This window comes from Pollachius pollachius (assembly GCF_949987615.1).
Source record: "Pollachius pollachius genome assembly, chromosome: 9".
NCBI classification, from domain to species: Eukaryota; Metazoa; Chordata; class Actinopteri; order Gadiformes; family Gadidae; genus Pollachius; species Pollachius pollachius.
In genome coordinates, this window is record NC_136942.1 from 13721997 (window position 1) to 13746784 (window position 24788).

Below are 24788 nucleotides of genomic sequence, written 5' to 3' on the forward strand. Positions count from 1 at the left end.
AGTTTGTGAACATTCTTCTCTGCTCCAAACTCAGTGACGTTCTTTGGCAGTGTTGGGAGTAACGCGTTACAAAAGTAATGCATTACAGTAAAGCATTACTTTTTGCTGTAACGTGGTAATGTAAGGCATTTTTTTATATTTTACTCAGTACAAATCTCAGTAACGCGCGTTACAAGGCATTTTGAACCCAAAATGAACTTGTGTGTTGTTTTTATACAAATTCGCCAACACTGCGAGATTCGCAGAGGAGAAAATAATCTGCGCAAATGTTCCTTCCTCTTACTGCTAGAGGAGAAGATCACGGCAGCAGCGGAGTCCAGGGGGACTGGTTGTAGTCTTTTCGCTCGGTTCTCATATTTCCTGTTATTTTGGTGAAAGTAATGCAAAAGTAATGTAAAAGTAGTGTAATGCCTTACAATTCAAAGACAGTAGTGTTGTAATGTAACTAATTACTTTGAAATGACAGTAACAAGTAATAAATAATGCATTACTCTTTTGAAGTAAATTCCCCAACAGTGTTCTTCGGTGACGTCAAAGTGTATTTTCGTATACACCTTGACACGGGCAGTGAGGTGTGTGGTAATCTGTCTGGACAGTGGTGGACTTTGGTCTGTGTCCAAGAGAAGTTTATGTTTCTCGGACACTTATAGTATAACACCTCGGTGTGTGTCTGTGGGTGCGTGGAGCTCCATCTGGGCAGCAGTGGATTTTTTTGTTGGTGAGATAGGGTTAAACTTCTCTGACATTTAAAGCATAACAGCACATTATGTGGCACGTTTCATATATCCTAAATAAAGGCAGTTTGGTCAAAATTCAGACACTGATATTGCGTTTATGAGTAGTATATAGCAGCCAATGTTGTGTTACAGTCCATAAATCTGTACATATATGAAATAAAAAAGGACTACACACATTTCTAAACCCTGGCCACGGCCCGGGTTACATATATAATACATATTACTCTCAGAACAATGTTCACGAATCAAATCAAGTATTAGCTATATCTATTGCCTATCTTAACTTAAGTAACGTAGATCTCTCGTAAAAAGAGAAGACCATTCAGACTGGGTGACTAAGTTACGTGGCAGTACGGGGGTCTCATCCAACAATATATTTGCATATGCATATAATTGCATATTTGACCAAAAAGATTTCTAACATACATACATTTATTAGCGAAGTCATTGTCTTTGAGTCAAATGTACCTTTCCAGCACATGTATATATTTATCATCATATTCTATCACTGTTAATTAAAGTGATACATTTATTTATTCATTATATGTTTGCATATGTCGCTCAAGTCAAATAAATACCCTTTTAATAAAAAAGATCCATATCGGATGGCAACCAAACCCCTCGACAGAGACCAAGGGGACCGCCACCTGCCCTCCAAGGCGTCGGGCGGCCCCATGAGCCAGGCCATGGCGGAGTACGACCAGGGCGACTACAGCCGCGCCGTGGCGCTGCTGCAGCCCCTACGATACCGCCTGATGGAAAAAGGGGGCCTGGATGGACGGGGGAGGGGAGAAGACAAGCTGTGTGCTTTGCAGTTTTTTTTAACCGCTCCTCTGTCGAGGTGGTGTTAACACATGTATATATAATGATGGTGCACCACCTCTGTTCGGGGTGGTGCTAACACGTGCTTGGGTTTTGTGTGCGTTGAGATCCTTGATGTCAAACTTATGTTTATTTGCTGTGCAGTTTCAACCTGCTTGTACATCGACAGCCTAGACGTTGGGGCATCGTTGAAAAAGGTTGTGTTGCATAATGGAAACTAGAGCCCTTCAGACCCATCAGTATACACACACACACACACACACACATATACACACACATATACACACATACATACACACATATACACACATACATACACACATATACACACATGCAACAAACCAAAATATGAATTATGGATCTGTATCTTGGAAGCTGGTGGAATCCAGGTATTGTGTGTCGAGGGGAAACGATTCCCCTAAGTGTACATACAGAATGCAAGGCATGTCCTAAAGCGCTAAAGGGAATGGGAGAGGGCCTATTTGCAATATTTTCTTCTTTTTCTAATTTTGTTTTCCATTTACTGGCTCCCATCATACGCTTCAAGGTTTGTTAAGCTCGGAGAGGCATTGTGCACCTGCAGACACACACACAAGCACACACACACACACACACACACACACACACAAACACACACACACACACACACACACACACACACATTAATACATCCTGCCAATCGCACGCAGCCATACTCTCACTCCGACTATCTTCAATGATCTGTATATATATATTAATTAGTAGTACCGGTATATTATTATAGTAGCCTTGCATATTGATTGTTTTTTTTCTGTTCTCCCCTGTATAAGGCCTGACAGGGGAAGGATTGAAAGATGTCTATTGATCTCTGTGTTCTCTCCCTCTCCTGCAGGTGTCTGCTGACGGAAAGAGATGCTCAGAGAGATAACTCTCCACTCACCAGTTTTCTGATCCAGAGAGCACTCCACGGCTAGGATGCAACATTGCACATTCCAACCCCATCCCCTTCCCGAAGGCATCTACATTCCCCGCATTAATTACTATGAAGGAAGGTTTGCTGGATGACAGCTGGTCTATGCAGCGAAATATGTAATCAAACAAACCCCATGTTGCCCATTGCATTTTTAATACCTCTTTAAGCTACGGTAAGACATTCGGAATTCCACAAACAATGAATGAAAATGCTCTGACAAAAATAAATGTACCTGTACTGTGTCCACTTTAATGCTAGGATGTTAATAACCACAAAACACAATATTTCAAAAAAACGTATTTCTTAAAAGAACAAATGTGTGCCGCTCAAATAAATCACATGAACGATAAAATACTTTCCAGGTAAAAAGTTATGAAAATACAATGGAAACCAATCGATACCAAATACCAATACCAAATCAATAAAGTCAAACATTTTCACCGCTCTTTGGACTCACGGTTGTAGCTTCTTCCCTCTGCTCATGACCCGTACCATCCGGTGTCCCCACGGCAACAGCACAATAAACAAGGAGAGATCGTACTAGAGAGTGGTTAGCGATGGGGGTGACGGGGGAAAACAAGACTTCCTCTACAGATGTCACCGGTTGCTGTCAGGTCTGCGCTCCTCCCTTCATCCCGCTTCCTCCCCCGTGTCCGGGGGCGGGGCCTCACAACACAGCGCTGATCTCGTCCTGGATCTGGGTGATCAGAATCTGGGACAGCACGATGCCTGCGATCTGAGGGTGGGAAGACGGCATGGCAGAAAACACGCAAATCAATGGTTTGTACTAAGAATCTAGCATCTTTTTTTAAAATGGGTTTGCTCAGGTCGGGCTGCGATTCTTGCGCAACGAAAACACAAATACGATAATAAGTACAATAATAATACAGTAATACAATAGTAATGCAAAATAATAATTCAGTTTATTTTTACCATATCAAGTTATGGGGTGTCATATTGTCTTATTTTTGGTGTATCAAAGTGTGATTTGGTACTGCCAAAGTATTGTGAACCTATAAAGTGTGCAAGAATGATTGGATTCTATTTAGAGCAGGAATTTACATAAGTTGTCAATTGTTTCCTTTTATATTACTGTTGGTTTCGCTTCCGCACAGTATACCAGAGGCCTATCCGAAATGTACAAAATGCAATTTGTCACAGAGAGCAGCCCATTTACAGTAAATGTGTTTATTTCTCAAGCCTTGACAACATTTTAAATTGGAGGTTGGTCGGAAAATGGAACCTGAAGCTGGATGTCTGATTAACGAGAGCTCCATTCTCTTTACATTCTTGTGAAGAGTGTATTTCCGTTTCCACGTAAAGTTGATGATGAAGCAATAGAAGATGTGAAGAGCCTACCCATCCGACTTACTCAACATCAAAGCGATTGCTATTGTAGTGTGATTATTTTGACAGGGGCTTGTGGGTAATTTACCGTCTCTCTCTCTCTCTCTCTCTCTCTCTCTCTCTCCCATCAGTATTCTAGGGGTTCCAATCAGCAGGATATGATGAAGGATGACTGCATTTCATAAGGGCCCAAAGCTGCATGGGAAGAGCAGGAGACTCCTCGGAGGTAGTGCTCGGTTACAGCACGCACACATATTCAGTGGACGCTCCCCGCTGCCCTCACTGGCCAATCACAAATGAATCAATGACTTGCAATAAAAGAAAGATGAGATAGTACAAGCAGAGAGCGAGCTATTGCACCAACTGTTTGCTCTGGGAGTGGATGAGCTGTGATGAATTAATTATGAACACATATACGGCGAATGTGAACACAAAATGTTGCAGGCGTTATAACACATCGTCCCTCATCGAATGTCTCTGTAAAATATTCAATAATGTTTAGTAGGACTCGAATCTATGAAGTTGCTGAAGAGGTTTTGGGGTGCTTCCCTGAACAGTGGTACCCAAGTGACTGCCGAGGTCCTAGTCTGAACTGGGAGCTGGGAGGCAAGGGGCAGGTCGGTGCTGACTGACGCTTGCGGTATCTCACTGGGCTGGCTGACACTCTGTGTGTCAGGTGAGAGCTAAGGCCACGGGGTGCACCGATAGGTCGATGGCTACAGAGACAATTGGGCGGAATCTCGGTATGGGCCATGTGTCGGTCTTACCGGCTGTAAACTATGTCATTAAGGGCCACTGGGGGTTCTCAGTTACGCAGAAGGCTGTTAAAGCAAAAAAAAAAAAAGGGAAGCCTTTCTGGCGAAAAGATGGATAAGATTAGAGCCTCTTAAATGAAAATGGCAAGCAAGCACAAGGTAAATGCTGAAGGAAAATAGGTAAAATAAGAGCAGCTGTCGCCTACAACAGAGACATCCAGCCTGACCTTAACCATCTTTGGACGCTGGAAGGAGACTTTGGGCTTGTGTCTGGCGGCGGCGGCTAAAAAGCTCATTCTTGAAGAATGGAAATCTGACTCAGCACATCGTTCAAAAGAACTTGCGTAATGAGATGTTGTTCCGATGGAACAACAACATTTAATCAAATCAACACAGGGAACAAATTCCTAACATTTGGGGACCAAAAGAACGTGAATAACACAAAGCAGCAACACTACAATATGTGACACCTGCTCTTGATGATTTAGATGTTTTTTTAATGGATTTACAATGTGTCTGTTGGAAATTACTGTTATTAGTAAACATGCCACAAATGATACCTCACATCTGGGTTGGCAGCTATTTTTCATTTTTCTCTTTATGTTTTTTCCTTTGTTCCTGTTTTCGTGTTAACGTGTCTCTTTATGAATGTTATGAATAATTGAAAAACCTCTCAATAGAATACATAAAAAAATAAACGTTTTGTAAATACCAATTATACTGCTATTCATCACCAACGAACCACCTTGATGGCTTATGATCTTTGTTCATGTGTTTTTAAAGAGTAGAAAGAGCTCTTTCAGATATTTTGAAAGCATGCCTGCATTTTATTAACCAGACTGGGAACATTATTACCATCATCGACTAACACAGACCAATTCAATTTAATTTGGATTCCTTTGGGGCTCCTACTGATCAGATCAGATAAATCATCTTAGCGATATTTTTAATCCAACCATCAAAGGACGCTAGGATGTTTCTAGAAAACAAGGCCTGCATTTGATCAGCAGACACCAACATCATCCAGACCCTGCAGATAAAGCCCCTGCGTGTCCTGTTCTCACACACACACGCAAGAAATTACCTTTGGTAGGAAAGGTCCAACTTATCCCAAGCTCAGCACCTTGAGTTTTGACTTGCACCGAGAACAACAACCGCATCCCACGTGCCTTTAATCTGTCATGTTTTCATACATCTCTCAGTGGCTCGGCTCACTAATACAATGTAGACAGGGTTCTGTTTCACAAGCTGACCGGCACTTTATATCGTCCAACGGGTCTCAGTCCGTTCGGTTCAAATTCGTCCAACCTTCCAGATACTCTCAGACTCATAAATTCTTTAACAGAGCGGTCTGAACCCTCCAAACTTTCAGCCAGTGATGTTGCATCATGCTTCCAACAGGGGATTTGCGCTCCATCCTTGACATCTTAAATGTACATATTTTACGCCACGCTTTATGCTTGCGCTTGATTTCTACAGTGTCTACACATGTAGTCCTATTTGTATTATTTCACGGCTAGCTCCTGTATTGATTCAGGGCCCTCTGTCCTTCATGTTCTATTTCTCATCTTACAGCTTTAAACCGGCAACCTTGAGGTTTGCTTTGGAATTTGAATGTTTGTGACACACCGACAGTGAAGCTGCACCTCACATATCAATGGAGTTGGGCTGGGATGGAGTTACCTGGGGGAGGGCTAGACCCAGGGTAAGAGCTCCCACCAGCAGCAGGTGGGACTCGATCCAAACCACGGCTCTGTCTGCACAGCCGACGGAGTAGATGGACTTATCGGCCTCCAAGGAGTTCTGCGCCTGGACGCCGAAGCCACACATGGTGTTGATGACGGCCTGCGAGCAAGGAAAGCATCTGTTATGCTATTCAGCCAACTCATTTCCATGATCTAATTCATCACTGCACAATACCATCACGGCATCCATGACTTTCGGGTTACAATAAAACATTTCACGTCTCAACCGTGAGAGTTGTAAGTCCATAGGTCAGAACATAGCCTCCGCTCGTGTTATGGCCAATTACCCCCCCCGCCGCACCTACGACACACACCAATTCCAACAGGTAATAAAGTCAATATGAGCGCAGAGCGAGCCCAACACGTCGCCTTTAGTATTCTACTCCTCTCTGTGCGCCTGTGAAATAATCAAGGTTCTCCAAAGAGTCTTCCAACATTCATCGGCGATAAACAGGGCATGACCCTACACTCTACAATGCGGTGTGTGTGTGTGTGTGCGTGTGTATGTGTCCGTCCGAGTGACCGACCTCTCCTGGGATGGGGGTGCAGCAGGAGAAGGGCACAGCACAGCGCTCCGTGCTCGGGTTTCCCTCTGTACAGTTGAAGTAGAGGTTCCACGACCAGTCGGTGTAGTCGTTCCACCCGCAGCATTTAAACTAACACACACACACACACACACAGAAACACACAAACAAATGAATATTACACGAGGATCAAAGGAGAGGAAGTATACATTAAGAGACATGTTGCACAGTGTTCTGTACATTATGGGGGGGCTGTTTCCAAAGGGGGAAGTCCCATTTGTGAGTAGATGACAGACGGAAGTCACATGAAGAGAGCCTGAAAGAAGGAACTACCGTGCTATTTATAGATGCTCACATCGAAATTCCTAATAGGGGCCAACCTACACAAACACACAAACACACACACACACACACACACACACACACACACACACACACACATACACACACACACACACACACACACACACACACACAGATACACATTTACACAGAAATTAGGGCATTTAGCAGACGCCTCTATCCAAAGCGTCTTACAATAAGTACATTTGCCAGAAGAAAGAGAAACAATAAATTGCTGTTGGTACAGTAAAAATATTAGTAGAAACAAGTGCCAAGCACTTACAATTGGTAGGTTAATCCATTGCCCGTAAACAACAGGAGTAGCTAGGAAAAAACTCTACACAATGCTAAGAAATATTTTCAAGTGCCTGTATGGCATATAGGCAATACATTTATATTTTACATTTCGTCATTTAGCAGCAACAAAGATAGCCAGGATAAGATGTGACATAACCAAGTAGTATCACTGAATACGACATACATTGTTAAGTGTGTACATTAAGTAGCAGGACGTACAACATACAACAAGTAGGCGGGGTGGGACGGTGTGGCTATGTAGAGTCGAGGTGAACTCTGAACAGGGGAGTCTTGAGTCTTCTGTGGAAGCTGGTGAGCGACTCTGTGATCCTTATATCAGTGTACACACACACACACACACACACACACACACACACACACACACACACACACACACACACACACACACACACACACACACACACAACACACAAACACACACAAACAGATACGAAATATGTCTGCAGGCTTGCTAAGGCAACTGGAGCACCTCTTTCTGTATGTAATCCATCAGGTTCTGTAGATCCAAGTCATCTCTGTAGTGCACTATGGCCTTCTTCACAAATTTCCCCACAGCATGCCGCGTCTTTGGCAGAAGGGGAACAGAGGGTATTTCCATCAGTACGGGTTTGAGGGGCTTATTGTAAGATGTTAATACGAAGTGAGTGGACCCCAGGGACTTGTCTCAACAAGGCGAGCTCTGGATTACAGCCGGAGCGTCCTGATTCACCATGATGGCTTCCATAATGTTGACTTTAAAAAGAGTAATGAAACAACCTACGCCCCCCCTACCCCCCGCTTCCCCCAAGAGATCCATTCAAACACACAGTGCACACTTCCACTGCACTCACCCCTGAACACACACACACACACACACACACAGACACACACTGCTATTTTAGGTCATATGTTGAGTTACAGCCGATTAGAATCTCTCCAGATTTAAATAATGAAGTCATATAAATTCACTACACCTGAGACAGCAGATGGAATCTGCCAATCATAAACAAGTTTGAGGTACAGCTATCGAGGCGCCGAGTGGGGGCTAACCCTCTTCGGCAAGTGCTGTTAAGGAACCCCTTGAATAAAAGTATCCGCCGTTCTTTACTACCCCGGCCATGTCAGTTGAAGTAACCCTCAAATTAAGTTTTTTATCTCCTCCTAACACAGCATGGAGTTCGATAATTAAAGAATTTTCCGAACAGTAGTGTTCCATAAGGCAGTCTTGTGAGATAGGGATAAGCTGTATCCACTGGGGGTTTCTCTTAAGTGGAGGACATCCATTAGCTCTTGCAGGGCTCACATCTTTACATTAAAACATGGAGGGCGATGGGGAGCAATACTAAAGCTTAGCATAGGCTACACTGGCGTGTGTTGCTGCTGTTGCTACCAAAAAAAGTTTAAAAATAAAGTTGCTTTTTGAGTTATCCTTTCTAGTCCACATTAAACTAGCTACAGATAGAATAAGCAAGTGTGGTAAGTTCAAACCCCTACAAAACTAATATAATATTTAATTTGTTGTACCAACTAGGGAATGTGTTATGAGTCCCTAAGCACTCTCTGGCAGAACTTTTTCCTCTCCAACCCGTCTGACCCTCACGTCAATATAATATATATATATAAATGTACGCCATTGCTGCCCCCATCCAATGCCTGTGCGTTCCTGCCACTCAGCCAATGCCCCGCCTCCACATGTCGTTAGCAACACGGATATCCTTGAAGGGGGTAGCTGTGGAAATGGAACAACTTGGCTCCACTTTGAAGTGCCGTGGCGGCGTTTTAATCATTTAGCACGGAGGGGAGAGGATGCCAGGAGGGGATGTTAGGCTGCTCTGTTTAGCAGCAGGTGGCCGGACGGAAGACACAATACACAGGGGGCGGGCGGGCTGCTGGTTGGGAGGGACTGGAGGCATCATGGGGCTGATGCAGTGGTGCCGCCACCTTGGTGCCCCCACATCACATTGGTGTTATTATTATTTATTCATTATTATTATTCGTTTTATTCTTTTTTTTTTATGTGGAGGCATTCTCTGTGGCGTACTGGGGAATATTATTGTGCCATTGGAGGAAAATAATGGTATTTTGTCATTGATTTGTAGGTTGTTTGTGTGTCTCCTCGCACGCACGCAGAGCCACATTCACACACTGACACAAACACACACACACACATCCCCCCCCCCCCACACACACACAGAAACACACACGCAAGCACTACGTAACAATTCTGACTAGACATTGATACATTGAACATGCAATTAATTTTTTTTTTTTGAAAAGTAGGATCCCTCACATACAGAGTAGGCCTACCTGATCCTGGGATAAGTAGAATCCCTATCTTACAGAGTACGCCTACCTGATCCTGGGACGAGTAGGATCCCTCACATACAGAGTAGGCCTACCTGATCCTGGGACGAGTAGGATCCCTATCATACAGAGTAGTCCTACCTGATCCGAGTAAAAGAACCCCAGGACTGCTATTGACAGCTGGGTGAGGAAGACCAGGGTCAGACTGAAGGAGAACTGGAAGAGACAGGGAGAGGGCGTACGCAGATATTGATTCAGACACAAAGAATGAATCATATTGCAGTCACACACACACACAAGTGCCCCTTAGAAGGCATAGGAGAGCTTCTGCAACAGAGGTGGGGCCCACTGTTGATGGGTCACTATGGTCTAGGCGTGTAACGATACATGTATTCGTATTGAACCAAATCGGTACGGACGTCAAGGTTCGGCGCATGGATTTACACGGAGAATACACAGTATAAAATTAAATAAAATTGGCGTGCAAATAAATTAATGTAATGCGGAACTAATCTTAGATACGCAAGTTCTTCAGGGGCAACTAATGGCGCGTTTCCACCGGAGGGTGCGATCCCGTTTCCACCCTCAAAAGTTGGCGTGACCCGTACTGAGCCGTACTCATCTCGCTGTACTCGTCCCTTGGGGTACTGGGGGTACTGAGAAGCCTGAAAGGGTGGCGCCAAGATTGGTCGACAGAATCGCACTTCCGTGAGACAGGGGGATAATAATAAACAAACATATTATCCACAAGGTATTTCTGGACAACGGCGAAAGCTTCGTTTATTGAAGAAAATGTCACACAAAAGTTTGCCGTCCTTCTTGGACGGCCTACATTGTTCAGTCCCTCCAGAAAAACGCGGCGTTTTTTTGTGATTGTTGCGGCCAAAAATCCTTGATTATGCGGCATTTTTCTTAAAAAATGCGATGAAATATGCGGCATATTTATGCAATTTTATGCGATGATATTGCGGGAACTTGCAAAAATTGCGGGAACTTGCGAAAAAATGCGGGAACTTGCGGAAAATGCAGCTTTTCGATGACGTTTACATCGCGTAATTACGTTACTTCATAACGTTCCCATGGCAACAGGGGGAAATGGCTGCTCTTGTGTGAAGTAAACGCAACATTTTTCAACTTTCTGCTAAGATATATGTGACTTTTTTGCAACGAAAATGCGGGGATTATGAAATCATGCAAGCCCCGCATATTTTGCGCGGAAATCGGCAATTTATGCGGTGAAAGTGCGGCATATTTGAAAAAATGCGACCCCCGCATGAATATGCGGACTTTGGCTGATTATGCGTTGAATTATGCGATCGCATAATCGTGTTTTTCTGGCGGGACTGATTGTTGATCTTTTTTCATTGTGCGTGTTTTTCTTTCTCCTTGGATTTATTAGCAGCCTACACTGTGTCAGGCTGCTATGAGGTCACGATGCAATAAGGGTACTGTCGGCGGTGGAAACGCGAGCCGTAACTGAGCTGCGCCGAACCGCACCTTCACTACTCCACCGAGCCGCACCGAACCGACCCGCGACCTCCGGTAGAAATGCGCCATTGTCTTATTTTGTTTACAAGTTACGGATGGAGTCTGGAGGTGATGTGGGGTACTCATTGTTAACTGATTACACCCAGCGGTCGAGTTGTAAAAAAAAGTCAGGGGGGGATGGTGCATTTTAACTTTTAGGGACAGATCATTTGTGCTGATAACAGCGCATATGGTGGGAGACCAACGGTGTGATAATTATTATTATAGAGTAGTAGTTAAGTAGTTAAGTAGTAGTATTATTATTATATTATTATTTATTTTGACTACTGTCATCGCTCTTATTTTATCCCCAAAAACGCCATCCCCCCTCATCCCCCCTCAACTCGAGTGCTGATTACACCGTTCAGGCTGTAGGAGTAGGAGACTGTATGACACTAGGTGGTACAACCTGAGACATAAAAAATAATTGCCTTCTGCATTTTTGTTTTTTCTTTTCCCTTCATTGTACCGAACTCGTACCGAACCGTGATGTCTGAACCGAGGTATGAACCGAACCGTGACTTCAGTGTACCGTTTCACCCCCACTATGGTCAGACCAGCCTACCGCTCTTAGGAGACGGATGTTGTCCCGCAGAGCTCCGATGCAGCCGCAAAAGGTGATGAAGAACATGACCACCCCCACCGCGATGAGCACGATGGCCGGGTCGATGAGGAAGGTGTCCCTCACGGTGTCTGAAGACAGACAGGCAGAACAACAGATGTCCCACAGGTCCAGGTGCATTATCCACTTCCACTTCACTGCTCTCTTTCTCACTCCATCTCTCTCCCTCTTTCTATCTCTTTCTCCCTCCATCTCGCTCTCTTTTTCACTTTCTCTCTGTCTCCTTCTCTTTTTCTGTCTCTCTTTCTCCCTCTCTTTTATTCTCTCGTTATCCCTCTAATTCACACTATTTGTCTCTCTCTCTATCTCCCTCTTTCCCTCTCTCCCTTTTCCCCTCTCTCTCCCTCTCTATCTCTCTCCCTCTGTCTGTATTGATTTGGTACTGTTTGCTGTCAATAGTTTTTCCTTTTTGCCAGAAAGCCTGTGACTCCTTTGCTCTTTAACTCTCTCCCTTGATATCCCCTGTCTTCTCTATACCAGGGCTATTGACCCAGCAACTATTTTACCCTGCTTTCTCCCTTCTTGTGTCAGTTGGTTAAAAACAACAAAACACACTTATGATTTGAGATTAAATCATCAATGTGATGATCACTTTTTCGACGACCATCCATTTCTATTGCACAGTAAAAGAGAGTAAATGGGTATAATTGTACCTTCCACCGTGTAATTAAGTTATAATAATTCCAATCTAAAATTAGCAAATATTTCCCTTTTTGTACATACCTGTTGCTTTCTGCACCTTGGCATACACACCTATCATGACAATCAACAAGGAGAAAACCTGCAGAGAAAATTAAATTTGAAAACGACTCAGATAAAAGAATGTGAAAATAATGTGATACATTTAAAAATACTCCATAAATCTAGAGTGCCATAGGACTTGCACCATGGCCACCATGGTGAAAGGAAAAGATTAGATAAAAGTAATCTCTTTAATTTTTTTAGGGAATTAAAACATAAATAATATTAATTTTGCTAAATGACTGTGAGACTGTAAAGCCCTTACGAAGAAGTTTTAGAGTAGTGGTTAGTGGGCTTGACTCCCAGCAGAACTGTTCTAACTTTGATTCTCAATGTCTTCATAAGCCAGAATCGTACCTAAATTAATCAGTTATAATTATTTTAACATCATCTTTAGAAAACAGATGACATAGTATACGAAAGAAATGTGGACCTGACTTTATAGTCTAGTGCTCAATGTGCTTGACTCCCAGCACGAATTTGGGAGTAACAGATAGGAAATTGAAGGGCACTTTAAATTTAAGTGTACTGGTAATTATGGCTTTTAATGGAGGACACTTTTAAGCCCCTAAAAACAATGCTGTGTTGGCCACTGAAGAGAATAAAGAGGTGAAGTTCTCAATAGAGGTAGCCAGCTGAGATGGCTCATTGGTAAGCTCTCAAGCCTCTTAGGCTGAAGGCTCTGGGTTAAGAGATGAAGGCTCAAGTCATTTCATTTCCTCGCAAAGTACCAAATGTCTTCCTATATGTCAATTATTCTTATCGATAAAAGTGATCACTTGTTAATATAAGTAAATGTTATCTTTTCAAAATATATGGAGTACAATATGCAGAATTGACTTGACCTGACTTCAGAATTGCCTTTGCCCTAAATAAATCATGTTGACGATTTGCACCGCGGGCCGAGCTCAGTGCGATCTGCTCTTTTTGGTGCGGCTGCAGTCGGATAGGTTCTGCAGTTTCCTCCCCTAACCCTAACCCGGCCAGACATTGCTATTTGCCAGACGTTGCGTCCGTTAGAGATTTATCCCATATCTCTGAATGGCCAGTCCACCCCTGGTTGTTTGTGCATCATGGAATTAGGGTGAAACCATTTGCAATTCAATGGAAGCTGCATAGTCTGAGACTACACCAAAGCCTTATACCCTTTTAAGTGTACGGTTGTCTAATAGGGGAAGATGGGGGGAAAACACGCCCTAAGAATAATGTAATTTTAATGTGAAATTTAAATATATTTGGATACCATTTTAGCATGGATAGCACCATGGTGCCTAAAACAAAACATTTTTAGGGCAAATAAATCAAGCCATAGCAAATTCATCCCATGAACTTGCATGTAAACAAGAAAGCTCATTTCTCCTTTCATCCTTTGTAAAATTCACACTTTTTTATTATATTGTTATTGTTATAATTATGAGTAATCTTATTATAATATATCTTAGAATGATTAGATAAGGACATAATTTGGCCTAGGCCTAAATGAGATATGCAAGTCATTATTTTGAGTCATCATTGTGAGATACTAATTCATCTTTATGAGGTACTTGGTAATCATTTCCACAAATGACACGTAGGGCTGCTAACACTCCAGGATTCAAGGAGACTGGGTCACCTTGAAAAGACAAACATATGACTCGGAGGATGGATCATATCGTTGCAAGATAGCACAATAATTTAACATAAATTATAACCTCCTACAACCTCATGTCCTTGTCTCGGCTCCATGGAAACCTGACATGATGACGTCCTTTTGGAAATCGAACGATTTCATGTGAATTGTATTGTAAATGATAACCTACAACCGCAGCAACAATGGTGCTTGTTGGCGCAGAAGAGAGCTCTTGGTTATCAGTGCAGGAGGCCTGAGATCCAGTCCCGCCTAGGCTGCTCTGCATCAAAACCTAAAATATGCAGAAAATGACCCAAATGAGAAAGATAAATCCAATTTCAGAATAGTATTCTCGAGGTGGACAGAAAAAAATCCTAAAAAAAATGAATCTTATTTCTCGTTTTCTGCCTCTTTTCCATTCCCTTTTTATTTTTCTATTTTCACGATCTCTTCATCTTTTTTCAAGCCTTTCAAAAGCTGAAACCAAAGACATGCCATTGACTGCTACTCCCCATAAGAGACTCCATCTCAGCATTTATGAGTGCCCTCAAAGCTCTACCTTATTCAATTACTCACCAATTAGGTCTCTGTTTCCTTTCCTTAAACCTTCCCTGTAGAGTGTTCTTGAGTAATATCAAAGGCACTCCCAAGTTGAATGTTTTATATATGTAATTATTATTATTAATTAATCTTAAGTGCACCTAAAATGTAAGTACACTTCAAATTAAGTCAGCTTCCACTGTAATTGCACTTCATTTTAAACCACACTTCCTCTTGAGTACACTTCCTGATAAATACTTAGGGGATAGTGTGGAACTTTTTCCACTGCATTAAGGTTTTCATCATCTTTTTTTAAATTAGTTTTATTCGGAACTTTGCTTTTTTTTTTTTTACAAAGCTGAGAGGCTATGTAAAAATGTTTCAAGAACTCTTGCTTCTCATCATAGCATGTCCCCAAGATGAAGTGTAACTGGTATGCATTTAAGCTAAGACTGACTTTTGCTAAGCCACATCAAGCACAGTTTTTTTTGGTAATGTTAGCGTACTTTCATACATAAAAGGAATCCCAGAGATGTCAATTCAATTTGTGTTCCCACTTTAAGCCCCTTTAAGCTTTTTCCAAACTGAGCCTTTTAGGGCACAGGAAACAAAGAAATACGTGTTGTCCCTATGATAAATAACCAATTCATGACCTAAGTGCAAACTTTCGTTTGACTAGTTCATGATTTCTCCAAAATTTTATTTTCATGTATTTTCTTTCATTGTTTTATTGAGTCTTGAACAAAGTCCATAGCGTATTTTCAGGCTTGTGCGTTATCATCTTGTGCTTAGTGAAACTTTCTGACATTTTCCCAGTCTGCCATGCCTATCAAGTTGAACTTCAAACATTTTTTTTTTCAGATTTACTTTATTATTAAACCAGGGCAACACAAGGGCTTTCTTTGTGTAAGATACAGAAAATCCATTTTCTTGATAGAAAAAATGGAGTGAGAGAGAGAGAGAGAGAGAGAGAGAGAGAGAGTGTGAGTAAGCAAAGGGCACAAGAATTTGTCCATTGCAGCAAAGGTCTTGTGGATCTCTGAGCCCGGTTCATCCTGCCTTAGCGCTCGTTCTGATTTTCAGAACATCATTCCAGGCAATGCGGTAGGCAGCCACAAAAGTGCAAAGCCTGCACAATATCTAACACAAACAGACTGTTGACAATTCCCTTAATATACGCAAAGGATGAGGCAAAGAGAAGCGCTAATGAGGTCTCTAGACAGAGAGGAGATGCAGGTGAAGCAAAGAGCCGCAGTGGAAAAGCACGTATTGCAGTCTTCATTAGTAATTGTTGCCGTATATCTAATTTACTGTTAGTAACTTCTATTGTATGCATTTGAATATAGCAGCAAAGGTATCTATTAAGGTGGAAGGAGGTGAGAAAAAACTAACATAAACAAACGTCAGACAGACGGACATATTCATTCAGAATATCCATCCGCTGTCCTGATGATCCTTCCTTGACAAGGCTGGAGTGGGCTTTTGAGTAATGACACCGGTACCCCATGTGTTCACATGTGTGTTATGTGCAGTTGATGTGTGCAAAGTCAGTGCAGCATCCAGGATAGGAGCCGAGAAACAGTGAAAACATTTCAGCAATGTTTTGTAGGCTTCGCAACAAAGGAGGAGAGGGAGAGAGAGCATGATAGAGAGGAATAGAGTGTGTGGGAGAGGGTTTGATAGAGCGAAAGAGATTTAGTGTGAGAGCGAGAGAGAGAGAGAGAGCAAGAGAGAGTGCACAAGAGAGAGATAGAAAGAGAGAGAGCAAGAGAGAGAGCGCAAGAGATAGAGAGAAAGAGAGAGAGAGCGAGAGAGAGAGGGATGGCGGTAGAGATACTGAGAGGTGAAAGCCAACTGTGTTGAGCCATAGGGACGGGGGACAAAAGGGGCCTAATGGATTATAGATGGAGCGTCCGCTTCTGGTCCTGTCTCTGCTAAACAAGCACAACACGACCAGGGTCAACGGGTGCTGACTTCCCCCACCCCCCGGCCGTGGAGTGTGTGTGTGCATCGCTGTCGTGTGCTCGGGGGGGGGGGGGGGGGGGGGGAAGATAGGGTGTGCCGGGATAAGATGGAGGTGTGGTCAAATAAATGGCTTTGGGTTTGTTCCTTGACAGCAGAAAATTATTACTGAAGTGGGAAACGGGTAGGAAGACAGGCTGCACTGGTGTTCGTGTGTGTGTGTGTGTGTGTGTGTGTGTGTGTGTGTGAGTTTGTGTATGAGAGAGGGAGAGCATTACTGCCGACAAACTTCAGCGCCTCATCCTGTTCCAGTGGTTGTACTGACACCCACTCCTAATGAACTGATTCACATCGGTGGACTTTACAATCTTTTCTAACTGACTTCATAAGTCAAATAAATAGCATATTCAGCATATTCTGCAAGTACAATGTTTTTGCTGGCTTTAAAGTTTCACTGGTCCACTTGGGAGACGTTTCTTTTTTCATTCAATTGAACAAGGATTCAAGGAAGTCAAGCAAAACGCCCCACAGGTTGGTCAAATGTGCTGGTTTTAAATAGGGGGGGGGGGAGAGGAGTGAAATGAGGAGATAAGTACTGCTGGACCTCTACTCCCACAACAACGGCCGCGCCTCGGTTGCCGAAGGCTGGGTATTACGGTTGTAAATCAGCCCTCCACGCAGCAGCAGAGAGGCTAATGTCCCCCCCCTCCCCAAATAGCAGCCCCGCTACTTTATTTTTTTTACACGGTTATTTACACGGTTTCTTTAGCTTTCTCTGCTTGCGACTGCATGGGAAGATAGAGTCCTCTTTCTCTTGACCGAGTGGTCAGTATAAACGCGTTTACTGGAACAACACAGCACGGTGGTCCCCACGGCAGGCTTGGACTCTGAGTCGCTAACTGACTCAGGTGGTCTGCCCTTCTAGGAATAGATCACTCTGCGGGAAGGTTGGAGAGCCGGCTTACCCAGAACAACAAGCTGAAGAAGAAGAGGAAGTATCTAATCCAGGGGTTGATGTAGGAGAAGGTTTCCGCGCGGTTTAGGTTCTGGATCCTGTCCATGCTGAGCTATTGTTTTTTTTTTAATGTTTTTTTTTCAGTTGTCGGTAAATATCTACAACCGGGAGCAGTTTCTCCCTTGCCACCGTGGGAATCAGCTGCTGTAAAAAAAAAAATGAAAAAAAAAGTCGAGGGGTTGGGTTGCAAAGGGCGACGGGCGTCCTAAAAGAGAGAGAGAGAGTGAGAGGGGTGTGTTGCATTGGTGGGCTGGGGGGGCGTGAGGGGGGCAGAGTTTTGACGTTGCCGGTGGAGGGGGCCCAGAACCGTCGCGTGACAGCATGGGTCGGGTTGCAGAGAGAGAGAGGACCTGTGGGTCTGGTGACTGCAGGCTGGTGCCCCCCCCCCCCCAGGGCCACAGGTCTGCTGGGCTCGCTTTGGAGTGCCGGGGCCCTTGTTGTGCTGAACCCTGCTCTATCCACAGCCCCCATTTAGGTGCACACAGAAGAGATTTATTTTACTTCCCCCTCAGCGGGTCGTTCTCACTCTGTCCCCCCTCTCCCTGCTACGCCCGAGAACAAGGAAAGCATTAGATCTCAGAGGGTCCGGCGGGCCCCTGTGGTGCATGGAGCTCAGGAGGAGACCCTGTTGTCGTAGAGGGAGTAATGGTCGGGTTCACTCGCGCCATTCGAAGTAAACTTTGAGAAAACAAACAACCTGAAAGCATCGCACTGGAACAACAAGTGCCGCACTTCTCCCATAGTGTCCAATCATTGGGGATTGAAGATTTTACCTTGGTTGCAAATTGTCGAATTATACGAAGATGGGAGAGCCGGCCATGAAATAGATATTCTGAGGACGTTTCTGATGTTAACAAAAGCACAGAGAAAACCCTTCAATGTCTGTATTATTGATCGTTGAGCTCAGTCGTTCTGTTTGTGGGGAAATATGGGAATTGGACGACAAAATGCAACGCACAATTTAATGAACGGTGCAAAATGGACACCACACAAACATAGCGTGGTAAAATGAAGACCAGCAAGAAAATAACCCATCTCCGTCTAGACAGAAGTGTCTGTCTGCTGAAGTGTAGCGTCTCCATCACCGTAACCAGCGATCACGGTGAACAGAGGAGTGAAAGAGAAAGGGCAAGATTGTATGGCTGGCTAGGATCTATTTTTGCGTTCAGATATCACAGTTTCGAACGAGAGTCATTTCATTGAGTAAACAGCACTACTGGTGTACGCTCAAATGTGTTTGACCGTGGAAAAGGAAATAAAATAAAAAGGTGCCTTATTCAGAAGGCCTCTGAACTGTTCTTGACAGCAAGAATACCTTAATCTGTGGGGTTTTCCGGTCAATCCCAACACTCCTGTAAAATCACAGCTTGTCCCTCAGGTGACATGTCATCGTCTGTCTGCCCCGGAAACGATTTCACACCCTTGATTTATTTTTAACGCTAGATACTAGGAGACAGCTGTCAAACAGGGCACAGGAAATGTCAAGAGTCTGAAAGATTATCTGCCAAGTTCTCACTATTCCAGACGAATACAATTGACTTGGCTACTAATTTGAATTCACAGATTCTAGGTAACTGTTTCAATCCTGACCATTGTTAAACACTCAAGATTTTTCATCTTTTTGATCACATTTCCTGTGATCTGCTCTTTGGAATTTTGTAAAATGTAATGCATGAAGAATGACCGGTTGGTGTACTGGTGGTTTATTAAAAGTTCAAAAGCATTTATAAAATGTAACCTTCAAAAGCAGAGCAAAAGACAAAATGACGAGGCAGCAATGACTTTCTGTACAGCTGAGCAGGTGGTGAGAGATATATGCTTTAAAATATATTTGTGAGGTACATCTCAAAAGCCAGATTTCATCCACATACTCTGTTGTATTTGGATAAAGTTAACTGCCTCATTAAATACGCCAAAGACTTCCGAAACTAGGTTAATGAAATGTCTGCTGCCACAGACGTATAAAACCAATGCAAAGACGCTGTAAAATAACTAGCATAAAACGTGTCGCACCATTGATTCTATTCATTTTATTTGAGTTCATGATACCAATACAAAGTACTGTGTACAAAGACTGAAATAGGTCATGTGTTTGTTGGTCTTTATCTTTTTTCGTGATGTTGCATAGAAGGAACAGTGAAGGAAAGCCAGGATGGAATGGTGCAAGGTGCCAGGTCAAGTACAGAAACACTCTGCTGCTAAAACCACCAGATAGACAGTTGTCAAATTGGTCAACTACAACTTTTACCCCATTGTGAAAACCCTATCAGTGCAAACCTCATTGTCCAATCGGGACAGGACTGTGTTTTAAATTAATCATCTTTCTCAAAAGGCGAGCAAAGTGTCCCGCTGGTTTTTTTGTGAACCTAAAAAAGGAACTCCATTTAGTCAGGGTTTGCATCTCTCATATGACACAATTTCCCAAACCCCCGAGGGGAACTCCAAGTGCTAGCTAATCCCCCCGCGCCCAACCCAGCCCGAATAATTTAACAAACGATTCGGCTTCAAACACGATCCAAAATGCAACCTCGGTAATTGTCAGCGCCAAGAAATAAGAGACTAGGCAAGGGCAGAGAAGTGACAAAACATGAAAGGCAAGCAGTGTAGGGTATCATTGGTTTTCTCAACACTTTTTTCTTCTTTATTTAAAAAATATGTTTGTTTTAGAGATTGAAGCATGGAGTGCACCCACCTAATATAGATATTCTGAGTGCTTTTACATATAGCAAGGAGAAAAAAAAAGAAAAAGGAGAAATCAAAACCTAAACAATACCTGACAGGTATCAGACGGTGTTGCCACCTACCATAACACAACAGCTATCATCACAGGAAGCTGTGGAGCTTACAACTCCACTACTCAGAGTCAGGTATAGCACTAGGGAAAGATTAGCAGGTTTGTTGGAAAAAAACTGAAAAAACATAACATTTTGATTGGCTTACGTTGCCTTACAGTAGAGAGATGACAGGGAGAGCGTGTACATTCCGGCTCCTTCTGTCTCGGTGCGGTACAGACAGTGTTTTAGATGAGAGGGAATACTTATAACTCCTTCTGAAAATGTTTTGCTCGGTACACGCTGCAAACACTTACTTATAGATGAACACTGATGAATAAACACAATTACAAATCATTTACAAGGCGTAAAGTTCTAATGTGTAAAAGGAAAAGGAAAACAACTCCTTAATAAATGAAATGGAGGATGAATTAGGGATGTAATTCCTTCATTGAACCAAGTGGAAAAAGGCAAAACTGTTTAAAAAAAGTTATCCAATACCAGAGTATGTCAACATGATGCTAACTCAGAAGTAATCGCCACCAGCGGATTTGCAATAAAGACATTACACGGTAAATCCCTTGTAAAATTAGCATATTTACATCCAAGAATAAGTAGTGGAGTGATATACTGAGACAAGCTATGTTATACAATGCCATCTGCTAGATTAGAAGAAAAAAGATTGTTGGTATTCCCATTATAGGCTTTTAACAGGCTGCTTTCAAAAACACCTCAGATGTCACTTGCAGATGATGAAAAAAACAAAAGGCAAATCAAAAAAACAAAATCATATAAAGGGTGATAACCGTAAGGCCTTTGTCTCTGTTCATAATGGCCAACACTTGACTATAATCAGATCTAGAATGTACTATCACTTTAAATGCCTGTGGCATGTGTGATGTCAGAGAGACAATTGCATTTTGGTGATGCCCAACCCAATGTCTGTTGTGATATTTGAAAGATGTCCTAGTTTATAAAATGAGTGACTTTAAGCCCCTGTCATGTAACAAAAAGACAACACCAAATAACCGAACACCAACTGCATATTTAAAAAAAATAAATGCACATGAAATAGCCAATATACAAAAATAGCATCATTAATCAATATTTGTTAAAATAATCGTTTTCATTTCCATATTCTAACCTGTGATGCAGGATGAAATACTTTCTTTAACAGGTAACAACCAATGGAAAATGTTAGAGTAACACTTAAACAACCTTGTCTGGAACACCTCCCTAAAAATGGCCCAGTCCAGCACAGTTGGTATAATATAATCTGTTTTCTATCGGTGCTGCATGTCCATTCTGCTTCGCCCTTGCATACAAAAAAAACAAGAAGAAATTAAAAGAGTAATTGAGTGGTATATAGTTTCACAATCACATTATGGTGTAATAGGATTTACGATGTAAGTGGTGGGTCAAAAAGGTTGAAAATGCAATTTCTTTGAGCGGCCAATCCCTATGACATAGGCGGACAATAAATCCATGAAAAGTCAAATCACTACACCAGTGTTGTTAACAAACAAAAGATGTTCAAATGAGATATGCCATGTTTCACTTCACGGCTTCGTCTTGCCTGGGTCTGCGAACTCACCTACCCAAACCCCAAGTTTCCCGCAGATTTCTCCGGCTATTTGAGACAGGTCTTGTCATTTCAAGAAAAAAATAGAAAGCAAAGGGCTTTTTTTTTGCGAGTTGCTGGATGTTCCCATCTGGCGGATTCCCGTGTGACAAAGACACACATGACCACCCTGCTGTGTAATTCTCCCGACCACACTCACATCCTTTTCTCTTACTTCCTGTTTCAACTGTTCCTGTTAATAGCAGCACTGCTTGGTGTCTCATCAACTCTGACCTCCCCCAAAGCCTTCCGAAACATGGGATTCACATAGTTTAAAACTAACACACACACACACACACACGCTCTCCTGGTCCCCAAATGATACCTGTAGCAGGTTTCCCACCTGGTGATTCGTGAAACGACACAGACCGTTTCTCCCCATATCCTCGCCCATTACTGTTAAAAGCCATTAAGGATTCTTCCAATTAGCTTGCACCGATCCCTTCAGCCACACTTGCGCCTTCACAGAGCGAGCTCACGCACAGCCGAGCGCGGGAGTAGTCCTTTACCCCGGCGCGTAGTTCATTACCGCTCCTACCCTTCAGCGGATCTCTTCCTGTCGACACTGAGGCCTCCCGCCGTGCACTATGGGTAACCCAGATGTACCCATCACAGCATGGTACAGTACGTGTTCCTGCTTTTTGATCTGCGAGGCATTAAACACACCTTTCCTCCCCCACACACACACGCTCATGTGAATACACAGACAGACACACACACACACACACGTACACACACACACACACACACACACACACAACGTGGACGCACACGCAGTGAGCCGAAGCAGAGAGAGGAACCGTCTACAGCTAACTAGAGCGTGTTGTGTATGTTCAACAGCCCGTGGCGGGCGGGCGGCGGTTGAGCAGCAGCGTTGGCGCGGGCATGTGCGGCGACACGGTGTGCAAATTGGTTTTCCAGCTCACCGGGACAGCAAGAAAAAGGGTGTGAAACAGGAGGGAAGGAGAGCACAGAGGAAAATATAGTTGCCTCGTTGGGGATAATTGAAGAGGAGTAACACTGTTGTTCTTATTTCTACTGGATATGATTTGATGACTTGATAGCACCATTGGTGCCTGCTCTGGTTCTGCCCAGCGTGGGTTTGATAAAACACGCACACATAAACAAGAAGAGTTACCCGGGATGCTCGAAGTAGGGAGGGACGGGTGAGACTCCATAGATCACCATCTAACAGGTCTGTTTGGGGATAATTAAACCCTTTAACAATATATGTTGCTTTTGACAAGAAATACTAGTGATGCTCAACAGTGTTAATGTGTGTATGTGTGTGTGTAGTGCACATTCATCAGCGAAGACTAGCAAGGGGAAGAAGATATTCAACCCCTCGCCAAACAGGGGCAAGAGATGACACAGCCATAATGAATCCTCCCGGATCTAGATACATAAACATGAACCATGAACCGTGAAATTAATTACTTTGCGACGTCTCAGTGAAAACCTTGAAGAAATAAACAACATTTGAACTGACTGTTAAAAGATAATAAAATGTGTCAACGAGATATCACACAACACTGGTCACACTCGTCCTGTGTCGCGGTGCACAACCCCTGTGAGTCCCTCTGTCATCATGCCCCACAGCCAATCCCGTTGCTCGGTTTAATTGCCCCGACCTCGCCGACCGCTTACATTCCACGGGTGCGACGAGGGGTGAAGGTAACACGAGGAAAATACAACGGACAACATCTCTTTAAATAAAAGACATTTGACACCAACCAAGGTCACTCTGGGGAGGTCCAAAAGAAGCATGCTATGTTTCGGAGTTTGTTATCGTCCAGTTACAGGAGTGAAAGCGGGGAAAATACGTTCAATCGACCTGTGTCATCCTCTATGACAAGGGTCTTCAGTTTTGTCAAGCCTGATGTCTGTCTTTTTGCTCTGGTCAAGGGCATGAGCGCTTGAAATAACACTCATTGTCTTAGAGTCCTTCCTTCCGGCAAACCAGTTAGTCAAAGCGAAAGTGAGATAACACCAAACAGGAGTGAACACCAAAATGGCTTCCTCTCTTGCAAAAAATGTTGAGCTCCGTTTTCTTCCAGTAGCGATACTCTTTGGCAAAATGAGGCGGAGGGGTGAGAGAGAGAAAGAGAGGGGTGTGTGTGTGTGTGTGTGTGTGTGTGTGTGGGGGACGGGACTGACATGGCTTGAATCTGAGCAGACGTTTTCCAGGAGAGGATTGATGGGACTGGATACAAAGCAATGGCGGGCAAGGGGGTGGCTATCCAGAGTCTGTACCATCAGGCAGTGATGAGCGGTGAGACAGCTCTCCACCGGGCTCCTTCCAAAGGCTATGCGTCGTACTTCTTCCCCGTTCTGTGGATGTGGTGGAAGAGCGTCATGGAGAACGCCATGCCAAGAAGCTGCGAGACACAAGAGGAAGACATTAGGAGACGGTGAATACAGATCTACAGAACAACTTAGAACCTAAGATGTTAGAGCCTAACTTCCTTCTTTTCTCCCTCTGTTTCTTACCTTCTTTCCTCTTACCTACCTCCCTATCTTTCGCGTGTACTCCATACAATGTGTGATGTACAGTG

At 43.3% G+C, this 24788-nt stretch overlaps 2 protein-coding genes across 2 annotated transcripts in view; both read right to left on the minus strand.

The window, feature by feature from the left end:
• Positions 1-3178: 3178 nt before the first annotated feature.
• Positions 3179-17887, minus strand: tspan33b (tetraspanin 33b; the record flags this gene model as incomplete). Its single annotated transcript, XM_079742981.1, has 8 exons — positions 3179-3247; positions 6297-6458; positions 6886-7014; positions 8012-8107; positions 9967-10041; positions 11918-12045; positions 12698-12755; positions 17792-17887. The coding sequence occupies 8 exons, from the start codon at positions 17885-17887 to the stop codon at positions 3179-3181; spliced, it is 813 nt and encodes a 270-aa protein (XP_079599107.1).
• Positions 17888-20451: 2564 nt separating this feature from the next.
• The window catches only part of tspan9a (tetraspanin 9a), a gene marked incomplete at its 5' end in the record, with an annotated part of 59740 nt that continues 55403 nt past the window's right edge, over positions 20452-24788 (minus strand). Inside the window, one exon of the mRNA XM_079743238.1 lies at positions 20452-24611. Coding sequence (XP_079599364.1) covers positions 24540-24611 — 72 coding nt within the window. The 3' untranslated portion in view covers positions 20452-24539. The remainder of the gene's footprint in view (positions 24612-24788) is intronic.